Raw genomic sequence first — 18,053 nt, 5'->3', positions numbered from 1 at the left:
GTGTTCAGCCTATATACAGGAACGTGATGGGCAAGGAGCACGAAGTGATCATGCTGCTGAACAAGGGCCGCGACATGCTAACTCGATCACAGAAGGTCGAGAATCGCTCTCTGCAGCGCGACTTGGACAAGATGCAGTCGCAGTGGGACCGCCTGAAGAAGGACATCCTCGACAGGCACACGAAGCTGCAGACCTGCGCGGAACACTGCAAGAAGTACTACAAAGCGCAGGACACGTTCCTGCCCTGGCTCAGACAGGCCGAGGATCGATTGGAGTGCCTGAAGCCGGCGTCCTTCAAGCGTAAGGACATCGAGAAGCAGCTGAAGGAGCTGTCGTCGTTCAGGAACGAGGTCTGGAAACACTCCGGAGAGTTCGAGAACAACAAGACGCTCGGGGAAACGTTCCTCGGAGCTTGCGACATCGACAAACAGAACGTCAAGAACGAGCTCGGTGCCATGAAGACCAGATGGGACAAGTTGAACAACGGTAAGCTTCATCTTCGCGAACTTGAATGGTCCTGCAACAGTTTCAGTGCCAACCTAGCAATCTCAAAAATACTATAAAATTATGTACCATGAATTGCCCAACCAAGTTTGCTGCATACATTAACTGACTTCTACTACTGAATGATCAATGTCTTCAGATCTACTGACGAGGACGCAGTCTCTGGAGGACACTGCGCGACACTTGATGGACTTCAACGAGAATCTGCGGGACCTGCGACACGGTTTGCAGCGCTGCGAGGACAAGCTGGCGTCTCACGACGCTCTTGGAGGTGCGGCCAAGGACCCGAAGCTTCTCGATAGGATCAAGGTAAGCGAGACTGTCTTCTATGAGGTCCTTCCTCTAGTCAGGAGCGAATAGTTTCGATAGTCGAACGACACCGTTTCCCGTTCATGCTTCAGAGTTTACGAGAAGAGACGACGAACCTGAAGAAACCGCTGCAATGCGTGAAGCAGCAGGCGAACGACTTGGCGAACAAGGCCGGAGAACAGGGCGTCGACGCGACGCATTTGGTCGACGAGGTGGACAATCTGACCGACAGGATAAACGACCTGCAGTCGAAGCTGGACGACAGGTGCAACGAGCTGCAGAGCGCCGCCACGGCTGTCGCGCAGTTCAACGACCACGTCAAGTCGATCAGCAATCAAGTCTCAAGCCTGGAGAAGGAGTTGGACTCGATGAAGGCGCCCGGAAGAGAGATCAAGATCGTAAGGATCCAGATAGAGGAGACGAGCAAGGTGATCACGAGGGTGAACAGGCTGTACGAGGAGGTGACCGATCTGGAGAACCTCGGGGAACGATTGGTGGACTATGGATTCGCGGCAGACGCCGTGGCAACGAGGGAACAGGTCGCCGGGTTGAAGAGACAGGTCGGAAAGCTCGACGACCGTTCCCGGGATCGCCACGACGAGCTAACCGCGACCCTGGACAAGATGCAGGAGTTCTACCAGTCGCACTCGAACGTGATCACCGAGATCGACGAGGCGAACGATCACTTCAGAAGGTTCAAGCCCGTGGGATCCGAGGTGGAGTCGATCAAGGCGCAGCAGGAGGACTTTAGGTTACTCAAGATAAACAAGATAGAACCGCTGGCCCGGGCTGTCGAGGACTGCAACGCCCTCGGCCAGACGTTGATCCAGACCGCCGGACGAGACGTGAACACCAGCAACATCGAGAAAGACGTCGACAAGATGAACGAGAGATGGAACGACCTGAAGGACAGGTTGAACGAACGGGACAGGAGATTGGACGTGGGTCTGCTCCAGTCAGGAAAGTTCCAGGAGGCGTTGGACGGTCTGGAGAAATGGCTGACGGACACGGAGGAGATGGTGTCGAACCAGAAGTCGCCGTCGTCGGACTACAAGGTGGTCAAGGCGCAGCTGCAGGAGCAGAAGTTCCTGAAGAAGATGCTGATGGACCGACAGAACTCGATGTCGTCCCTGTACAACATGGGCCAAGAAGTCGCCGCCGGCGCCGATCCGAAAGAGAGGAAGATGATCGAGAAACAGTTGAACGAGCTGGTAGGAAGGTTCGACAACTTGACCGAGAGCGCTGCCGAGAGGATGGACGCCCTGGAACAGGCGATGGGAGTGGCGAAACAGTTCCAGGACAAGCTGGTGCCTCTGGCTATCTGGCTGGACAAGACCGAGAAACGCGTCCGAGACATGGAGTTGGTCCCAACGGACGAGGAGAAGATTCAACAACGAGTCGCGGAGCACGACGCCCTCCACGAGGACATTCTCTCGAGAAAACCGGACTTCAGCGAGCTCACGGAGATCGCCAGCCAGCTGATGGCTCTCGTCGGCGAGGACGAAGCCGCCGCTCTAGCCGACAAGCTGCAGGACGCTGCCGACAGGTACGCCGCGCTCGTAGAACGATCAGAAGCGCTTGGAACGTTGTTGCAGAGGTCGAGACAGGGTCTGAGACACCTGGTGCTCAGCTACCAAGAGCTCCAGGCCTGGATGGAGGGCATGGAGATCAGACTGTCGAAGTACCGTGTCCTGGCGGTGCACACCGAGAAGCTTCTCCAGCAAATGGAGGACCTGGCAGACCTCACCGAAGAGGTCTCCACGCGACAGACCGAGGTGGACAGTACCACGGATGCCGGGTTGGAGCTGATGAAGCACATCTCCAGCGACGAGGCCCTGCAGCTGAAGGACAAGCTGGACTCCCTGCAACGACGATTCAACGACCTCGTCAGCCGAGGCTCCGACCTCCTCAAGCACGCCCAGGAGTCGCTACCATTGGTCCAACAGTTCCACGACAACCACAACCGGCTGATGGACTGGATGCAGGCCGCGGAGTCCGCTCTGCAGTCCGCGGAACCTCGCGAGGACGAGATCGTCAGACTGGAGATGGAGATATCCGAGTACAGACCGGTCCTAGACAAGATCAACGCGGTCGGACCGCAATTGTCGCAATTGTCGCCTGGCGAGGGGGCAGCTACCATAGAAGGCCTGGTCACCAGAGACAACAGGAGGTTCGACGCTATCGCGGAACAGATCCAACGAAAGGCGGAGAGGATCCAGCTGAGCAAGCAGAGGTCGTTGGAAGTGATCGGAGACATCGACGATCTTCTGGAATGGTTCCGCGAGGTAGACAACCAGCTGAGGGAGGCTGAGCCGCCGAGCAGCGAGCCCGAGATCATCCGGGTGCAGCTGAAGGAACACAAAGCTCTCAACGACGACATCTCCAGCCAGAAGGGCCGCGTCAGAGACGTGATATCCACGGCGAAGAAGGTGATCCGCGAGAACGGCCAGCACGAGGACACCTCGATCATCAGGGAGAAGATGGAGGACCTCAGAGAGACCATGGAGATCGTGTCGGGTCTCTCCGCGGATAGGCTGGGAGCTCTCGAGCAAGCTTTACCGTTGGCAGAACATCTACGCGACACTCACATCGGTCTGGTCAGCTGGCTCGAAGAGGCAGAGCATCAGGTAGCCATGCTGCCTATGCCAGCCTTGAGGCCCGACCTGATAGCAGCCCAGCAGGACAAGAACGAGATGCTGATGCAGAGCATCAACGAGCACAAGCCGCTCGTCGAGAAGCTGATCAAGACCGGCGAGGCTCTGATCAAGCTCTGCAACGAGGAGGAGGGCATCAAGATACAGGACATCTTGGAGGCGGATACCGCAAGGTACGCGGCCCTGAGAGCCGAGCTTCGCAGCAGACAGCAGACCTTGGAGCAGGCGTTGCAGGAGTCCTCTCAGTTCTCCGACAAACTGGAGGGAATGTTGCGAGCATTGTCCTCTACAGCCGACCAGGTCAACGGAGCCGAACCAATCAGCGCCCATCCTGGTCGCCTGCGCGATCAGATGGAAGAGAACACAGGCCTTGTCGACGAGCTCGCTCAGAGATCGGAGGCCTACGCTGCTGTCAGAAGAGCCGCCGACGACGTGATCAGCAAGGCGGGCAACCGGGCTGATCCAGCCGTGAAGGACATCAAGAGGAAGCTGGAGAAGCTGAACAAACTATGGAGCGACGTGCAGAGAGCCACCACCGACCGAGGTCACACCCTGGACGATGCACTGGCGATCGCGGAGAAGTTCTGGTCAGAGTTGAACGGCGTGATGTCTACCCTGAGGGAGCTGCAAGACGCTCTCTCCGGTCAGGCACCGCCTGCAGCTCAGCCAGGAGCGATCCAACAGCAACAGGTCGCTCTGCAGGAGATCAGGCACGAGATCGACCAGACGAAACCTGACGTGGAGCAGGTCCGCGCTTCGGGACACGAGCTGATGGGTCTCTGCGGCGAGCCGGACAAACCGGAAGTCAGGAAACACATCGAGGACCTGGACCAGGCCTGGGACAACGTCACCGCTCTGTACGCCCGGCGAGAGGAGAACCTGATCGACGCCATGGAGAAGGCGATGGAGTTCCACGAGACCCTGCAGAACCTCCTCGAATTCCTCGAGGAGGCTGAGGAGAAGTTCGCCAGGATGGGACCGTTGGGCAGCGACATCGACGAAGTTAAGAAACAGATCAAACAGTTGGCCAATTTCAAGGCTGAAGTAGACCCGCACATGGTCAAGGTCGAAGCTCTGAACAGGTAACCAACCACGGTTACACAGGTGTAGAGTCTTGTTGCGTCTGTTCGCGATCCGCCCTGACTGAATCGTTGCGCTAACTGAAAACGTATGTCATTCGCGTGCCCTACTTTTTGTACTTGTCTTCCGCCAGCGATGCCGTGCCCGTGGACCGGAAGCGCCGGCTGTAAGGACAAGCTCGGCGTCTCAGAGGATGATTTCAGACGTCCTTGATAGGGGACGGACGTCTCTTCCTCTATGCGAAACTTGTCCGTACAGCCGGTCCTCCACGGTAGGAAATCCCTTGGCATATCTGTCTCCCCGAAAAGCACACGCGATCTTCGTTTTGTACCGATAACAATGCCCAAGACACCACCAGAGCGAGATTCTAATCCGAACTTTTGTTGTTTCCGCGCCGGTTGCTGAACGCATAGGAGTCTGACCAGGCAAGTCAACCCTCTCTCTGTGTTGTTGCTGTAGTTAGAGCATGGCTTACATTTATTCTTCGAATCGTCCGGAGTACCGTAATACCATCCCTCCCCAACCCCCAAGTGTGATCCGTGTTTTAATCTCGTTCACGCCTCGTCTGCGAAGCCACCGATTTTTGACAAAAATCGGTAGATCAAATTGCAAAAATAGCAGAGACATTCGGAGCACTTAAAAATACTAATTTTTGCCCGTCCAAATTATTGAGAGAAGAAATAGCTGTGTATGCAACCCCTGTCTATTGCAATTAACGTTGAAAAATTTTTATTTTGCATAGAAATCGGCAGAGTCCAGTTATTGAAGCTCGCATTGACGCTCAATTAGGTTCTGGTCATTTGGAAATGTATTTTGCCCAGCTAATTTTCATTCGAACCACTGTGCACCGTTTCAGGGTTCAGCTGCGAACATACTGAAGCATAATCAGAGAGGAAGTAAGAGTGCTCACGCCCGGGGTTTTAGTGTCCCCGGAATAGTGCTAGTCTAATGTTTAGCCTGGACCAGAACCTGTATCATCTTTTTAGCCTGGACCAGAACCTTGCATCATCTTACCTGCATCATTAGCAGCGGATTTCAAATAATGCCAGAGTGAATGTTACTTCTATGTTAAAAGAGGGTCTTCTGTGTATGCTCTGATCCAGCCTAAAAGACGATGCAGGTTCTAATACAGGCTAAAAAGATGAAGCAGGTTCTGGTCCAGGATAAAAAGTTGATGCAGGTTCTGTTCCAGGCTAAAAAGATGATGCAGAAAAGTGGGGACACTAAAACCCCGAGCGTAAGCACTCTCATTACCTCTCTGGCATAATCTCCCCGTAGGCGAGGCGTCGAAGGCCCGTAACACCCGAGTTGCGATCGAATAATCGGAACCGCTAACCGATCCCTGTTGGTTGGAGTTCTAAAACATTGTTGCCTTGTCGTCGAACATTATCGTTGTATTTGCCTGCCTGTCTGCCTGCCTGGCTCGTGGCGTGCCTGTTCCACTGACATTACCAAATCGTAGGTTCCCAAACCGTGGTTTGACTCTCGAGAATGGATCCCTCTCACAATGGGATTTGCAATTCGAGGCAGAAAATAATGGTCGGGTAGGCCCCGGTGATCCTGAATCGGCTCGATGCATTCGCCCTCGTTAGCTTGGAACAAAATCACAGAAGGATCAGCTGCGAGATCGGGCCAGGATTTTCTGCCGTCTTATGGGGTTGTTCTGTGTCTCTCCTCTCCCGTAGAGTCGTCGACCCTGTCTGTGTTCGTTCCGACTAAACACCGTGTTGTTAATCGTATCCGAGACTGGCTGGACGAGACTGTATCTTTTATTCACAAACATTCCTCAGGGTGTACGCTTTCTCACATCGGACGCGTACCGGTTCCCCTCGGTGGAGCATCAACGTCGACGTCTCACGTGACATGTTTTGCAGGCAAGCCGCCGAGCTGACAGAGAGGACATCGTCGGAGCAGGCGGCTGCGATCAAGGAGCCGCTGGGAGCCGTGAACAAGAGATGGGACGGATTGCTGAGAGGCGTGGTCGAGCGACAGAGGCTCCTGGAGAACGCTCTGCTGCGTTTAGGACAGTTCCAGCACGCCCTCGACGAGCTTCTGGTCTGGATCGAGAAGACCGACGACACCCTGGACAACTTGAAAGCGGTGGCCGGGGATCCGCAGGTGATTGAGGTGGAGCTGGCCAAGTTGAAGGTCCTGGTGAACGACATACAGGCTCATCAGACCAGCGTCGATACTCTGAACGATGCTGGAAGACAGCTGATCGAAGACGGCAAGGGAACAGCCGAGGCGTCGACCACAGCTGAGAAATTGGGCACGTTGAACAGACGCTGGCGAGACCTCTTGCAACGTGCTGCCGACCGACAACGAGAACTCGAGGACGCTCTCAGAGAGGCGCAGTCGTTCACAGCCGAGATCCAGGACCTGTTGTCCTGGCTCGGCGACGTGGACAACACCATCGTAGCCTCGAAACCCGTCGGCGGACTGCCGGAGACGGCCTCCGAGCAACTCGAGCGCTTCATGGAGGTCTACAACGAGCTCGAACAGACCAGACCCAAGGTGGAGACGGTTCTGCAACAGGGACAGGAGTACCTGAAGCGGGCAGACTCGTCCAGCGCCGGTGGGCTCAACCATAATCTGAAGACCCTGAAACAACGCTGGGACAACGTGACTGCACGGGCCAGCGACAAGAAGATCAAGCTGGAGATTGCCTTGAAGGAGGCCACGGAGTTCCACGATGCTCTTCAGGCGTTCGTCGACTGGCTCACCAACGCCGAGAAGATCCTGACCAACTTGAAACCCGTCTCCAGGGTGATGGAGACCATTCTCGGCCAGATAGAGGAGCACAAGACCTTCCAGAAGGACGTGGGCGTTCATCGCGAGACCATGTTGAACCTGGACAAGAAGGGCACGCATCTGAAGTATTTCTCGCAGAAGCAGGACGTGATCCTGATCAAGAACCTGCTGATCAGCGTGCAGCACAGATGGGAAAGAGTGGTGTCAAAGTCTGCCGAGAGGACCCGAGCTTTAGACCACGGGTACAAGGAGGCTAGAGAGTTCCACGATGCCTGGTCCAACCTGATGAACTGGCTCGACGAGACCGAGAGGACCTTGGACGAGGTCGCTGCGGACGGTGGCCTCGGCGGCAACGATCCCGAGAGGATAAAGGCTCGGCTGAACAAACACCGTGAACTGCAGAAGGCTCTCAGCGCGAAACAGGGCACCTACGACACCACCATGAAGAACGGCAAGACGCTGAAGGATAAGGCGCCGAAGACCGACGAGTTCGCGTTGAAGGAGCTGCTGAACGAACTGAAGAACAAGTGGACCACCGTCTGCGGCAAGTGCGTCGACAGGCAGAGGAAGTTCGAGGAGGCTCTGCTGTTCTCTGGACAGTACAAGGACGCGATTCAAGCCCTGTTCGAGTGGCTGATCAAGTCCGAGAAGCAGCTGGCCAACACCGGGCCTCTTCACGGCGACTTGGATACCGTGATGAACCTGGTGGAGCAGCACAAGACCTTCGAGAACGACCTGGAGTCTCGAGTTTCCCAGATGGACTCGGTCATGAGGACCGGTCGCGAGCTCCTCGGCAAAGCTGCGGCGGAGGACGCGGCCGCCATCGATTCCCAGTTGTCCGAGTTGAACGAACTATGGGGCACCGTGACCAAATTGTCGTCGGAGAAGACCGACCGCCTCGAGGAGGCTCTCAAGGAGGCCGAGCGGTTGCACAAGGCGGTCCACGTGCTCCTCGAATGGCTCAGCGACGCCGAGATGAAGCTCAGGTTCGCCGGTCAACTTCCAGAGGACGAACAAGAGAGCAGGAACCAGCTGATGGAACACGAGAAGTTCCTCAGGGAGCTGCGCACCAAGGAGGTCGAGAAGGACCAGACCTTGGAACTCGCTCGTGCCATTCTAGGCAAAGCCCATCCCGACGGAGTGCTGGTCATCAAGCATTGGATCACCATCATACAATCCAGATGGGACGAGGTAGCCACGTGGGCCCTGCAGAGGAATCAGAGGCTGGAGAACCACATGCAAGGTCTTCAGGTATGCACCGCCGGCTCATGGGGAGAAGCCTGCCAACGTGGGGTTGGGTTATTTGAATTCGTAGACATGTTAAATAACGCTAATCTTGTAGGATCTCGACAACCTCCTGGAGGAGTTGCTCTCGTGGTTGGAGGGCCTGGAGAACACGCTGAACGCCCTCGAAGCGGAACCGCTGCCGGACGACAAGGCAACGTTGGAGATGTTGATCGCGGATCACAGGGAATTCATGGAGAACACCAGCCGCAGGCAGACCGAGGTCGATCGCGTCTGCAAGGCCAGGCAGATCAAGTCCGTGAAGGACACCAAGAAGATAACGAAGGCTAAGTCACCAGCACCGACGTACGTTCACACTCCCCGTCCCTTCGTTAGACACACCCGTTTCTTTTAGCGAAGACGGATAGCCGAGGATCGCGCTCGTCCCCAAGAGTCTCTCATCGTTCCTCCGAGGTAGACGGATAATCGCTCGAGCGAGCAACAGACTATTATATTGTATCTTGCTTCACGAGGCGTGTGCTCGACGATTTCTATCGTTCGAGCCGTTTTTTCGTTCCGTTTTGGTTCTCCGTACGATTGCCGTTTTGAGCTTCGGAGTTCTTGGAACCCTTGGCGTGTGTGCATGATGTTGCGTTTGAGTCTCCTTGTACTTTCGTTCCATTTCTCTTTACTTTGCTGCGTGACAGAGAGAGATACGCGTTACGATCTCCTTCGCAAACGAAAATCGAAAAAAAGAAAACACGCTCGAGATCATTCCGGACGTCCATGGGGGGACGCACACACACCTGGAACCACGGAGGAGGAAGGTGCGTGTTTGCCGCGCGAGACTGCTCTCACTGTCTCTCCTCGCCTGGTCTGTCTCAGCTCGAAAAGTTTCCAGCTTCGTTAAACGAGAGTGTTCGATACCAGTTTCATTTTCTCGAGTAGAGTATCCGTCGAGCGACAAACGATTGTGCACCGTAGCCAGCATGGTAGAGAGTAACTCTTTTTTGGATACGAGGTGGAAAAAAAAAGGACACTTGGAGCGCGTCCGAGGCGTATACCGCGCAGGATGCTTCCACCGTCCATTGGTCGGACACCTCGTCTATTCTTGTGTCATAGTAACAGCTGCGTTTAAACTATTGGGTTGTGTAAGAAATTTCCGCGTTGTTTTGCATTTTATTTCTTCCCTGCAATTTTGTGCTTCGCTAGGTAAAGTATACACACGCATTCGCAAGTGTTTTTCTTGCTCTACATACCCACAATTTTTACAATTATTTAATTTCAATCAATTTTCAGGCTTCTGACATGGAAGTTCCAGGAAACAATTCGACAAAATTCAAGCAGACAGGGCAAGAAAAAGATTTGCGAGTGCATGTGTATGCTTTGCCTAACGAAACACAAATTCGCGGGAAAAAAATACATACAAAAACGCGGGAATTCATTACACAACCCAATATTTGTATCGAATGCGGTGAAGCATCCTGCAACAAGTACAGAGAACAGGTTCGTACTGTTCGTAGAGTTCGAAGGAGACTCGAAGCTCTGAAGAAGGGTGCAAGGTAGCTCCTGGGTCCTCGATGACCCTTGCATTCGGAGTACAGTCACGCGAATGATGTGCGAAGCTGCCGTATGAGTCTGTTGATCCTTCGAGACGATGTTACGCGTTTTCGAAGCCTGTTCTCTGTACGTTCTTCCCCGTTCGCTCGTCCCCGTAAGACAGCCAAGGATCGATCGCCGACTTGGGACACGGTGATCGGTGTCTGGTAGAAGTGTCGAGTGATGTGACGCATGTTCCTGTTTAGCCGAGCCAGCCCGGGCCGTGAGAGAACGCCGGATTCGTTGCCGCACATCGGCCCACGCTTCCCACCCAAAGGAAGGTTCGTCAAACCCAGCCTTTAACAATTCGACCTTATAGCCGCCGTCCATATTGCAACTCGCTTTCTCCAAAATCCCTGACACGTCGTTCTTTCTACCTGTTCTCTCGTCTTTCTTTTGCAGTTCAACCGGGTTTCGTTTCGACTCACACTCTAAGAACGATCAATTCTTCTAGTTTTGCTCCTTCGTTGTATCACTCTTTGGTTTCTTTGGTTCTAACCGTACAGCGTCTTTCTTTCCCTCGAGATGTTCGTTTTCAAAGTTCACCGGTGTAGAGTCCAACGACGTTCTTCTTTTCAACGTTTCATCCGCTTTCTTTGCTTCTCATGCTTCGTTTAACCAAGTCCGTGTCGACGTGTCCTTGATATTGCGCCAGCGTTGACGTGGTTCCTCGTGGTCTCCACAGCAAAGGCGCCGAACCCGAGTTCCGCAGCCCGAGGGTCAAGCTGCTCTGGGACAGGTGGAGGCACGTCTGGATGCTGGCGTGGGAACGACAACGCCGACTCCAGGACAAGTACAACTACATCCAGGAATTGGACCGTGTCGCCAACTTCAGCTGGGAGGACTGGAGGAAGAGGGTGAGCGGATCCAACGGTTATTTCTGGCATTGAAAGTCTTCTGGATCTTGTTATCGATCGTTACTCCCTTGCAGTTCCTCAAGTTCATGAACCACAAGAAGTCCAGGCTGACGGACCTCTTCAGGAAGATGGACAAGAACAACGACGGTCTGATTCCTCGCGAGGACTTCATCCAAGGAATCATGAACACCAGTCAGTGCCGTGTTTTTTCTCACCGCAGAGGTTGATTCGGCTAAGTGTGCCAGCTAAATGACACTAGTTGGTACAGTTTGGGACACTTGGCTGAATCACCCTGTATACCAAGGACCATAATCTTCTTCTCTATGATATTCGTTCTGACGAGACGATTTCTTGCAGAGTTCGAGACGTCTAGATTAGAGATGGGAGCAGTGGCGGATCTGTTCGACCGTCACGGCGAGGGACTGATCGACTGGAAGGAGTTCATAGCAGCCCTGAGACCAGACTGGGAAGAACGCAGGACCTACAACGACACCGACAAGATCCACGACGAGGTCAAGCGACTGGTGATGCTGTGCACGTGTCGCCAGAAGTTCCGCGTGTTCCAAGTCGGCGAAGGGAAATACAGGGTACCAGAGAATCTCTCAAACGAGCCCCTAATCGACGCTTTACCCCCTGCTCGAACGAAACTAGACAAATCGAAGCAGTAGTAACATTAACCCTTTGCACTCGAAACTATTTTAACTCCAAAACGAAACATTTCTTCCGATCTAGAATTTTTCCTTTCTATATGTACTTTTTCATGTTATACATACAAAAATGGTGCAATTTGCTCGTACAAATTTAATAATGCAAAAAACATTTTGAATAATGATATAGTAACTTTTAGTGGCGCCTTACAGTCGCCATTCGAGTGCTCAGGGTTAACAAGCGAAAAGCCTAGCAAACTCGCAGCCGGGGGTTAAAGCCGTCGAAATAACGCTGCATCTTGGATGCTTCTGTCGAGCACCGTTCTGACAACGTTCTATTCGCAGTTCGGTGACAGTCAGAAGCTGCGTCTGGTCCGAATCCTGCGGTCCACCGTGATGGTGCGAGTGGGCGGAGGCTGGGTAGCGCTGGACGAATTTTTATTAAAGAATGATCCTTGCCGCGGTGAGTATTTCACCCGTCTGGTCACACTGTCTCTTCTCTACTCCGTTACCGTCGAATACTCGAATCGCTGACTATGAGAAACGCGATGAATCCGTGTCCGAACGTGCTACACCGAGCAAAATGAGAACCAGTCGACGGGACCGGTCCCCGACGACCCCGCGGCCCTCAGATCTCCCTCCGACGAGTCCCAAGATCGACCGTGTCTCTCTCGACTCGCAACGGTGTCTGAACCCTCCCGTTCCCCATTTCTCCCCCTTTGAAAGAGGCAGCTAAACGCGGTTTACATGTTTGTTTCGCTGATTAGCGACGCGTGTGGGATTTCTTTTCGACCCGTTTTGCTTTGTTTCTCCGTTGCGTCGCGTGGGTTGTCGCTTCCGAGGATGAACCTGCGGGAATGCTGCTTTCTTCGTTGATCTGTCAGACAAAAGCATAGTTTTTTCTCTCTCGGTTACCGTTTCCTAGGAAAAGAAACGTTTGCGCAATCAACCCTTCCTGTAACGCGGTGAATCCTTACCGTGTTATAAGAAACTAAGAATTAGCATAAAAATCATATCGTATTTCTCTACCTAAAGCAAAGTTGATAAAAAGGGAACAGGGTGGTTGGTTCAATTTTCCGAAGAAAAAAGAAATTAACCTCTTGAGCACTGTACGCCACTATAGTGGCTTTCCGTGGAAAGGATCAGTATGAACGGCACGCCACTATAGTGGTTTTCCATGGAAAATATAAGTTTGAACGGCACGCCACTATAGTGGCTTTCCGTGGAAAGCATCAGTTTGAACGGCACGCCACCATAGTGGCTTTCCGTGGAAAGCATCAGTTTGAACGATAAAGCCACTATAGCGGCTTTTGTGCCTTCCGCGGCCAGGCGCGCCGTCCCTGGGAGACGGAGTTGCGGACAAGCGCGCCGCACAGTGGTCAATTTGGACGAAATCGGATTCAAAATCAAAGAACTTTCGATAGAAATGAGGTAGACCGATGAAATTTTTTTTAAATTAAAGCTGAAACTTTGTAGAATATGGGAAAAATAGGGCGATTATTACCATCCAATCATTTCAACGAACAAATGACTTCATTAGTTTTTGTCACAAAAATCTATTTGTTGCAAAATCCTGAGGTCGTAGACAAATTTTGAGACCAGATTTGAAATCAGCGTGAAAAAATCGATGGGAAATGATGTACAGAATGTTAAAAAAAAAAATTTTCCGCGCGTGGTATTGGAAAAACTAAAATTTTCTTGAATTTGTGCGCGTTTAACGAATTTTCTCGAGGTTAAAAAACGTTCGTACCACAGTCTCTCTATTTTTCCCATATTCTACAAAGTTGCAGCATTCATTTAAAAAAAATTTCATCGCTCTACCTCATTCCTATCGAAAGTTCCTTGATTTTGAATCCGATTTTGTCCAAATTGCCCACTGTGCGCCGTACCTGCGAGACAGAGTTGCGGACAAGCGCGCCGTGCTTAAGAGATTAAGAAATTACTTTGATTTGGGGATTATCCATCTGTCATCGTGATCAGAGAGGAAGCAGCTTCTCTTCAGGTTCACCCTCCTCCGAGTGTTCTGTTTCTGTTACCGTCTACGGACCCTTCACCCCGATTCGCGTTCACCCCATCGCATCGGCCGCTGCCTCGGTAACACCTGTTCATCCACACGCGATACTACTCGTATTCATCCGCGTCGAAACGCACGCACGCGCGCGCGATCATTCATTCTCTCGCTCTCTTCATTCACATTCTCTCCCGTTGGTGCATTCTTTCACGTGCGTGTACGATCTCAGCTCCTGAGGTACGATTTTGTGAGCGTGACTAATCAAGATTAATCCTCATTAACCGACCCCTGGACCGTTGCTAACACACACACGCGCGCGCGTAGGCGGACCTTCGCCGAGGCGTCGTGGCTCTCACCTGTAATCGCTAGGTTCCGTGGTTTGGGCTTTCTTACATACTAATTCGCGAGCGGGCCGCCGTTCTCCACGAGCTTCACTATTCTTTTCTTTAAAACGTTCGCCGCGTTCCCATTATTCTTCGGGGGGCTGGCATTTTTTGAAAACTTGAATTTTATTGACGATAAACATAGAAATAATCACAAGAAGACACTTCAAACGGGCATGCTGTATAAGTATCAGAGATATAAAAGAAGGTTTCAGTTGAAAATTGTATGGCACCGTGGGGAACATATCGTGATGATAATGGTTTGACCTTGAGACAGTGTTGGTGCGCGAAGGTCTCATTTAAATTCTTAACACTAGATTTACGGGACCCGTCGAAATGACGGATTCTAATATTTTTAACCCTTTGCACTCGAAGCTATTTTAATTCCAAAATGAAACATTTCTTCCGACCTAGAATATTGCCCTCCTATATATTTTTTTTTCATGTTATACATACGAAAATAGTGCAACTTACTCGTACAATACCGAAATGTTTAGTAATTTATTAAATACAAACAAATTTGATAATGTAAAAAATATTTTGAATAATAATACAGCAATTTTTAGTGGTGCATTACAGTCACCATTCGAGTGCTAAGGGTTAAATTACGAATATTGAAATTGTAAAAATGCATCCATGAACAATGATTTAACAAATTGATTTCTTTGGGTCTATATTATTAAAAAAATGGCTACAAACTTTGATCGATACATTCATGTTATTTTTATAAAGTAATGTAAAATAGTCATTTTTAGTGCTCCGTAAACCTAGTGTTAAAATCCTGGATTTTCTGTTGTAGCTAGTATTGAGACGTTTACTATAAATACGTATTTTGCGCCAGTCGTTGTGGAGTTGTTAATTTTACAACCAACATGTTACGCAAATTTGTGCCCTCTGAGGGGGTTAAAGACAAAGAAGTAATTTTGATTTTGTTATCGTTGCGTAGTACCGTACATTTTTGTCGAGCGTCCATTAATGAAGGTGCCTAGCACTTGAAAACATTTTTTTTTTAATTTATGGCTTTATGGTTTCCTGTCGAAGCTCGTTGGTACGGGGGCGGTCCGCTCGGCCGTTGAGCCACTAGAGGTATTTTGGTACATTAGGAGACTCGTATCGCTTGTCATTTTGCCCTATTAATAACGTTGACTGGTTGATCCTCTGTTCCACGATCCTCCCGCAAGGTCACATTGCTCTCCGTTTCTCCCGTCCCCATAAATCGATACATCTCGTTTGTCACTCACGCACCACTCTGCCGACGTTTAACCCTTCTAATACTCCGATATCTCTTTGTCTCACGTGTACTTGGATACGCATTCGAGTTTTTTTTTTTTAATTCATTGACTTTATTGCATGCCTTCATTCGAACTTAACAAAAAAGATGTATCATTAAGAAAAAAAAAAAAAAGAAACGTTATAATTGAACGGACGAATCGCTAAACTCCTCAAATCGTGATTAACCCGTCAAGTTTTTCTAATGCCGATACCGGACCCTAACAAACCGGAACAACATGAGGGTTGGTGTCCGCTCGGTGAGAATCTTTTTATATGGGAATAATTGTCCTTCGTGGCCCGTGCGTTTACAAACAAATAAATCGAAGTAAACGAATCTTTATCCGTATAATTGTCATAACAGTTCGGACCTTCCTACCTGGAAGGTGGACAAAAGATTGATTACCGTACTGGCCACGAAATCGTCGTTTTCGTATATCCTGCATGTGTTCGTGTTTCATACGTTTGCTTCCTCGCAACGAGTTCGTGTCGCTGTACGCGTGTCTGTGCTGTGTGATCGTAGTTCGTCTCGAGCGTGTACCAGAAATTGTGCGTGAAAGTGTGCGCTTGTGTTGCGTGTGTTTGGGCGCGTGTGCTCGCTCGCGCCCGCGTTGAATAGCATGATAAAACATTGTTGTTCTAACTTCGCGCGCGAAACCCTTCGACGACGTTAGAATCACGGTATCGCGTTGTTCACTATCTGTCTCTCTCTCTCTTTCTCTCTCTCACACACACTTTCTCTCTTTCACACGCCATTATTTTCCTTCTGATCACTGTGTCCACTTCATCACTTGTCGGTTCGATTACGTTCGTTTCACACTTTTGTCGACGGATATCGCCCCGTCAACGCTGACGTTCCAAGCTGACACCTCTCGAGAATTTGTGCACCGAATGTGCAGTGCTTTTTTAATGCTCCGACGGTTAAACTTCACTTTGGCGAACCAGAATTTTTTTAACTTTCTATTATATAATCCTGCACATCTTGACGAGAACATGCCAAAAATCGACGTTTCAAGGTGAGGAATTCATTGGTTCAATAGGTAGGCCGCTCTGAAAACTCAGAGTTCTGAAAGCGATGGGTGTTCGGTACTCTCTGGGAGATCACTAGACTGCGGAACTTTATGCATTCATAACATGGACGAGTTTATGGGACACGATGGGGAATTTGTATTATGAAACTATAACGTTTTTAATTCAATCTTTCTGTGGAAGCGCGCCTAATCGACGCGGGACATTTTGGCTCAATTTTTAGAAAACAGCCCATGAAAATGGGAAAATAGGGATCCGCAGTCCAGAGACCACTATTCTGGGTGCTCAGTATACTGGAAGTTCAGTAGTCTGACCGCTCAGTAGTCTGACCGTTCAGAAGTCTGACCATTCAGTAGTCTGAGAGCTCATTAGTCTGACCGTTGAGTAGTCTAACCATTCAGTAGTCAGAGCTCAGTAATCTGACCACTCAGTCGTCTGACCACTCAGTATTCTGACAACTCAGTCGTCTGACCACTCAGTCGGCTGACCACTCAGTCGTCTGACCACTCGGTCGTCTGACAACTCAGTCGCCTGACCACTCAGTCGTCTGACCACTCAGTCGTCTGACCACTCAGTCGTCTGACAACTCAGTCGTCTGACCACTCAGTCGTCTGACCACTCAGTCGTCTGACCACTCAGTAGTCTGACCGTTCAGAAGTCTGACCATTCAGTAGTCTGAGGGCTCATTAGTCTGACCGTTGAGTAGTCTAACCATTCAGTAGTCAGAGCTCAGTAATCTGACCATTCAGTAGTCTGACCCACTCAGTAGTCTGACCACTCAGTCGTCTGACCACTCAGTCGTCTGACCACTCAGTAGTCTGAGAGCTCATTAGTCTGGCCGTTGAGTAGTCTGGGAACTGAGTACTTTTAGAGCTCAGTCCTCTGAGAGTGCAGTATCTTGACAGCTCAGTATTATTGAGATCTCAGTATTTTCTGAACTCAGTCCTCTGAGATGGCAGTATTTTGAGAGCTCAATCTTCTGAGAGTACAGTATTTTGAGATCTTAGTATTTGGAGAGTGCAGTACCTTGACAGTTGAGTATTTCCAGAGCTCAGTCCTCTGAGATGGCAGTATTTTGGGAGCTCAATCTTCTGAGAGTACAGTATTTTGAGATCTTAGTATTTGGAGAGTGCAGTACCTTGACAGTTGAGTATTTTCAGAGCTCAGTCCTCTGAGAGTGCAGTATTTTGAGAGCTCAGTCCTCTGAGAGTGCAGTATTTTGAGAGTACAGTACCTTGGGAATTCAGTATTTTGAGATCTCAGTATTTGGAGAGTGCAGTACCTTGAGAGCTTAGTATTTTGAGACTTGAGATCTCCATATTTTGAGATTTCCTTATATTGAGATCTCCATATTTTGAGAGCTCAGTATTCTGAAAGTGCAGTACCTGAAGAGCTCAGCATTTTGAAAGCGCAGTACCTGAAGAGCTCAGTATTTTGAACGTGCATTACCTCGACAGCTCACTATTTTTTTCGTCTCATTACTTTAAGAGCGCAGTACCCTAAGATTGCAATGCCTCGAGAGTTGTCTGCCCCGATAATTTCTTATTCTGTGAATTTAAACCGTTGGTAGTTGATGAGAAACGGTTAATGAAAATGCTCGGAACGTCGGCGTTGCATTCGCATGCCACCCTCCCCGGTCGCGCTCGACTAATTGGTCGCGTTGCGTAATAATTAACGGGAAATCATCGCCGACGAAGATCTCATTATCTCGACTCATCGCAATCATGTATCATCGC

General features: G+C 50.5%; 1 protein-coding gene across 34 annotated transcripts in view; it reads left to right on the top strand.

Annotated features, from left to right (window-relative positions):
* Shot (dystonin-like protein short stop) overlaps positions 1-18,053 on the top strand; it is a 150,332-nt gene that overhangs the window by 115,880 nt on the left and 16,399 nt on the right. For 27 of the 34 annotated variants that reach the window (XM_076799348.1, XM_076799344.1, XM_076799334.1 and 24 more), the window contains 11 exons: positions 9-486; positions 644-813; positions 906-4,549; positions 4,961-4,972; positions 6,422-8,549; positions 8,641-8,888; positions 10,328-10,402; positions 10,807-10,978; positions 11,053-11,170; positions 11,336-11,565; positions 11,971-12,088. In XM_076799348.1, the coding sequence (XP_076655463.1) occupies positions 9-486; positions 644-813; positions 906-4,549; positions 4,961-4,972; positions 6,422-8,549; positions 8,641-8,888; positions 10,328-10,402; positions 10,807-10,978; positions 11,053-11,170; positions 11,336-11,565; positions 11,971-12,088 (7,393 nt within the window). Of the gene's footprint in view, positions 1-8; positions 487-643; positions 814-905; positions 4,550-4,960; positions 4,973-6,421; positions 8,550-8,640; positions 8,889-10,327; positions 10,403-10,806; positions 10,979-11,052; positions 11,171-11,335; positions 11,566-11,970; positions 12,089-15,485; positions 16,327-18,053 lie in introns of those variants that run through there. The other 7 variants (XM_076799362.1, XM_076799361.1, XM_076799328.1 and 4 more) reach the window with 3 other exon arrangements.

The sequence above is a fragment of the Halictus rubicundus genome, chromosome 13, assembly GCF_050948215.1.
Source record: "Halictus rubicundus isolate RS-2024b chromosome 13, iyHalRubi1_principal, whole genome shotgun sequence".
NCBI lineage: Eukaryota > Metazoa > Arthropoda > Insecta > Hymenoptera > Halictidae > Halictus > Halictus rubicundus.
Note: the sequence above shows the minus strand (reverse complement) of the source record. Positions and strands in the feature narration are given on the sequence as shown.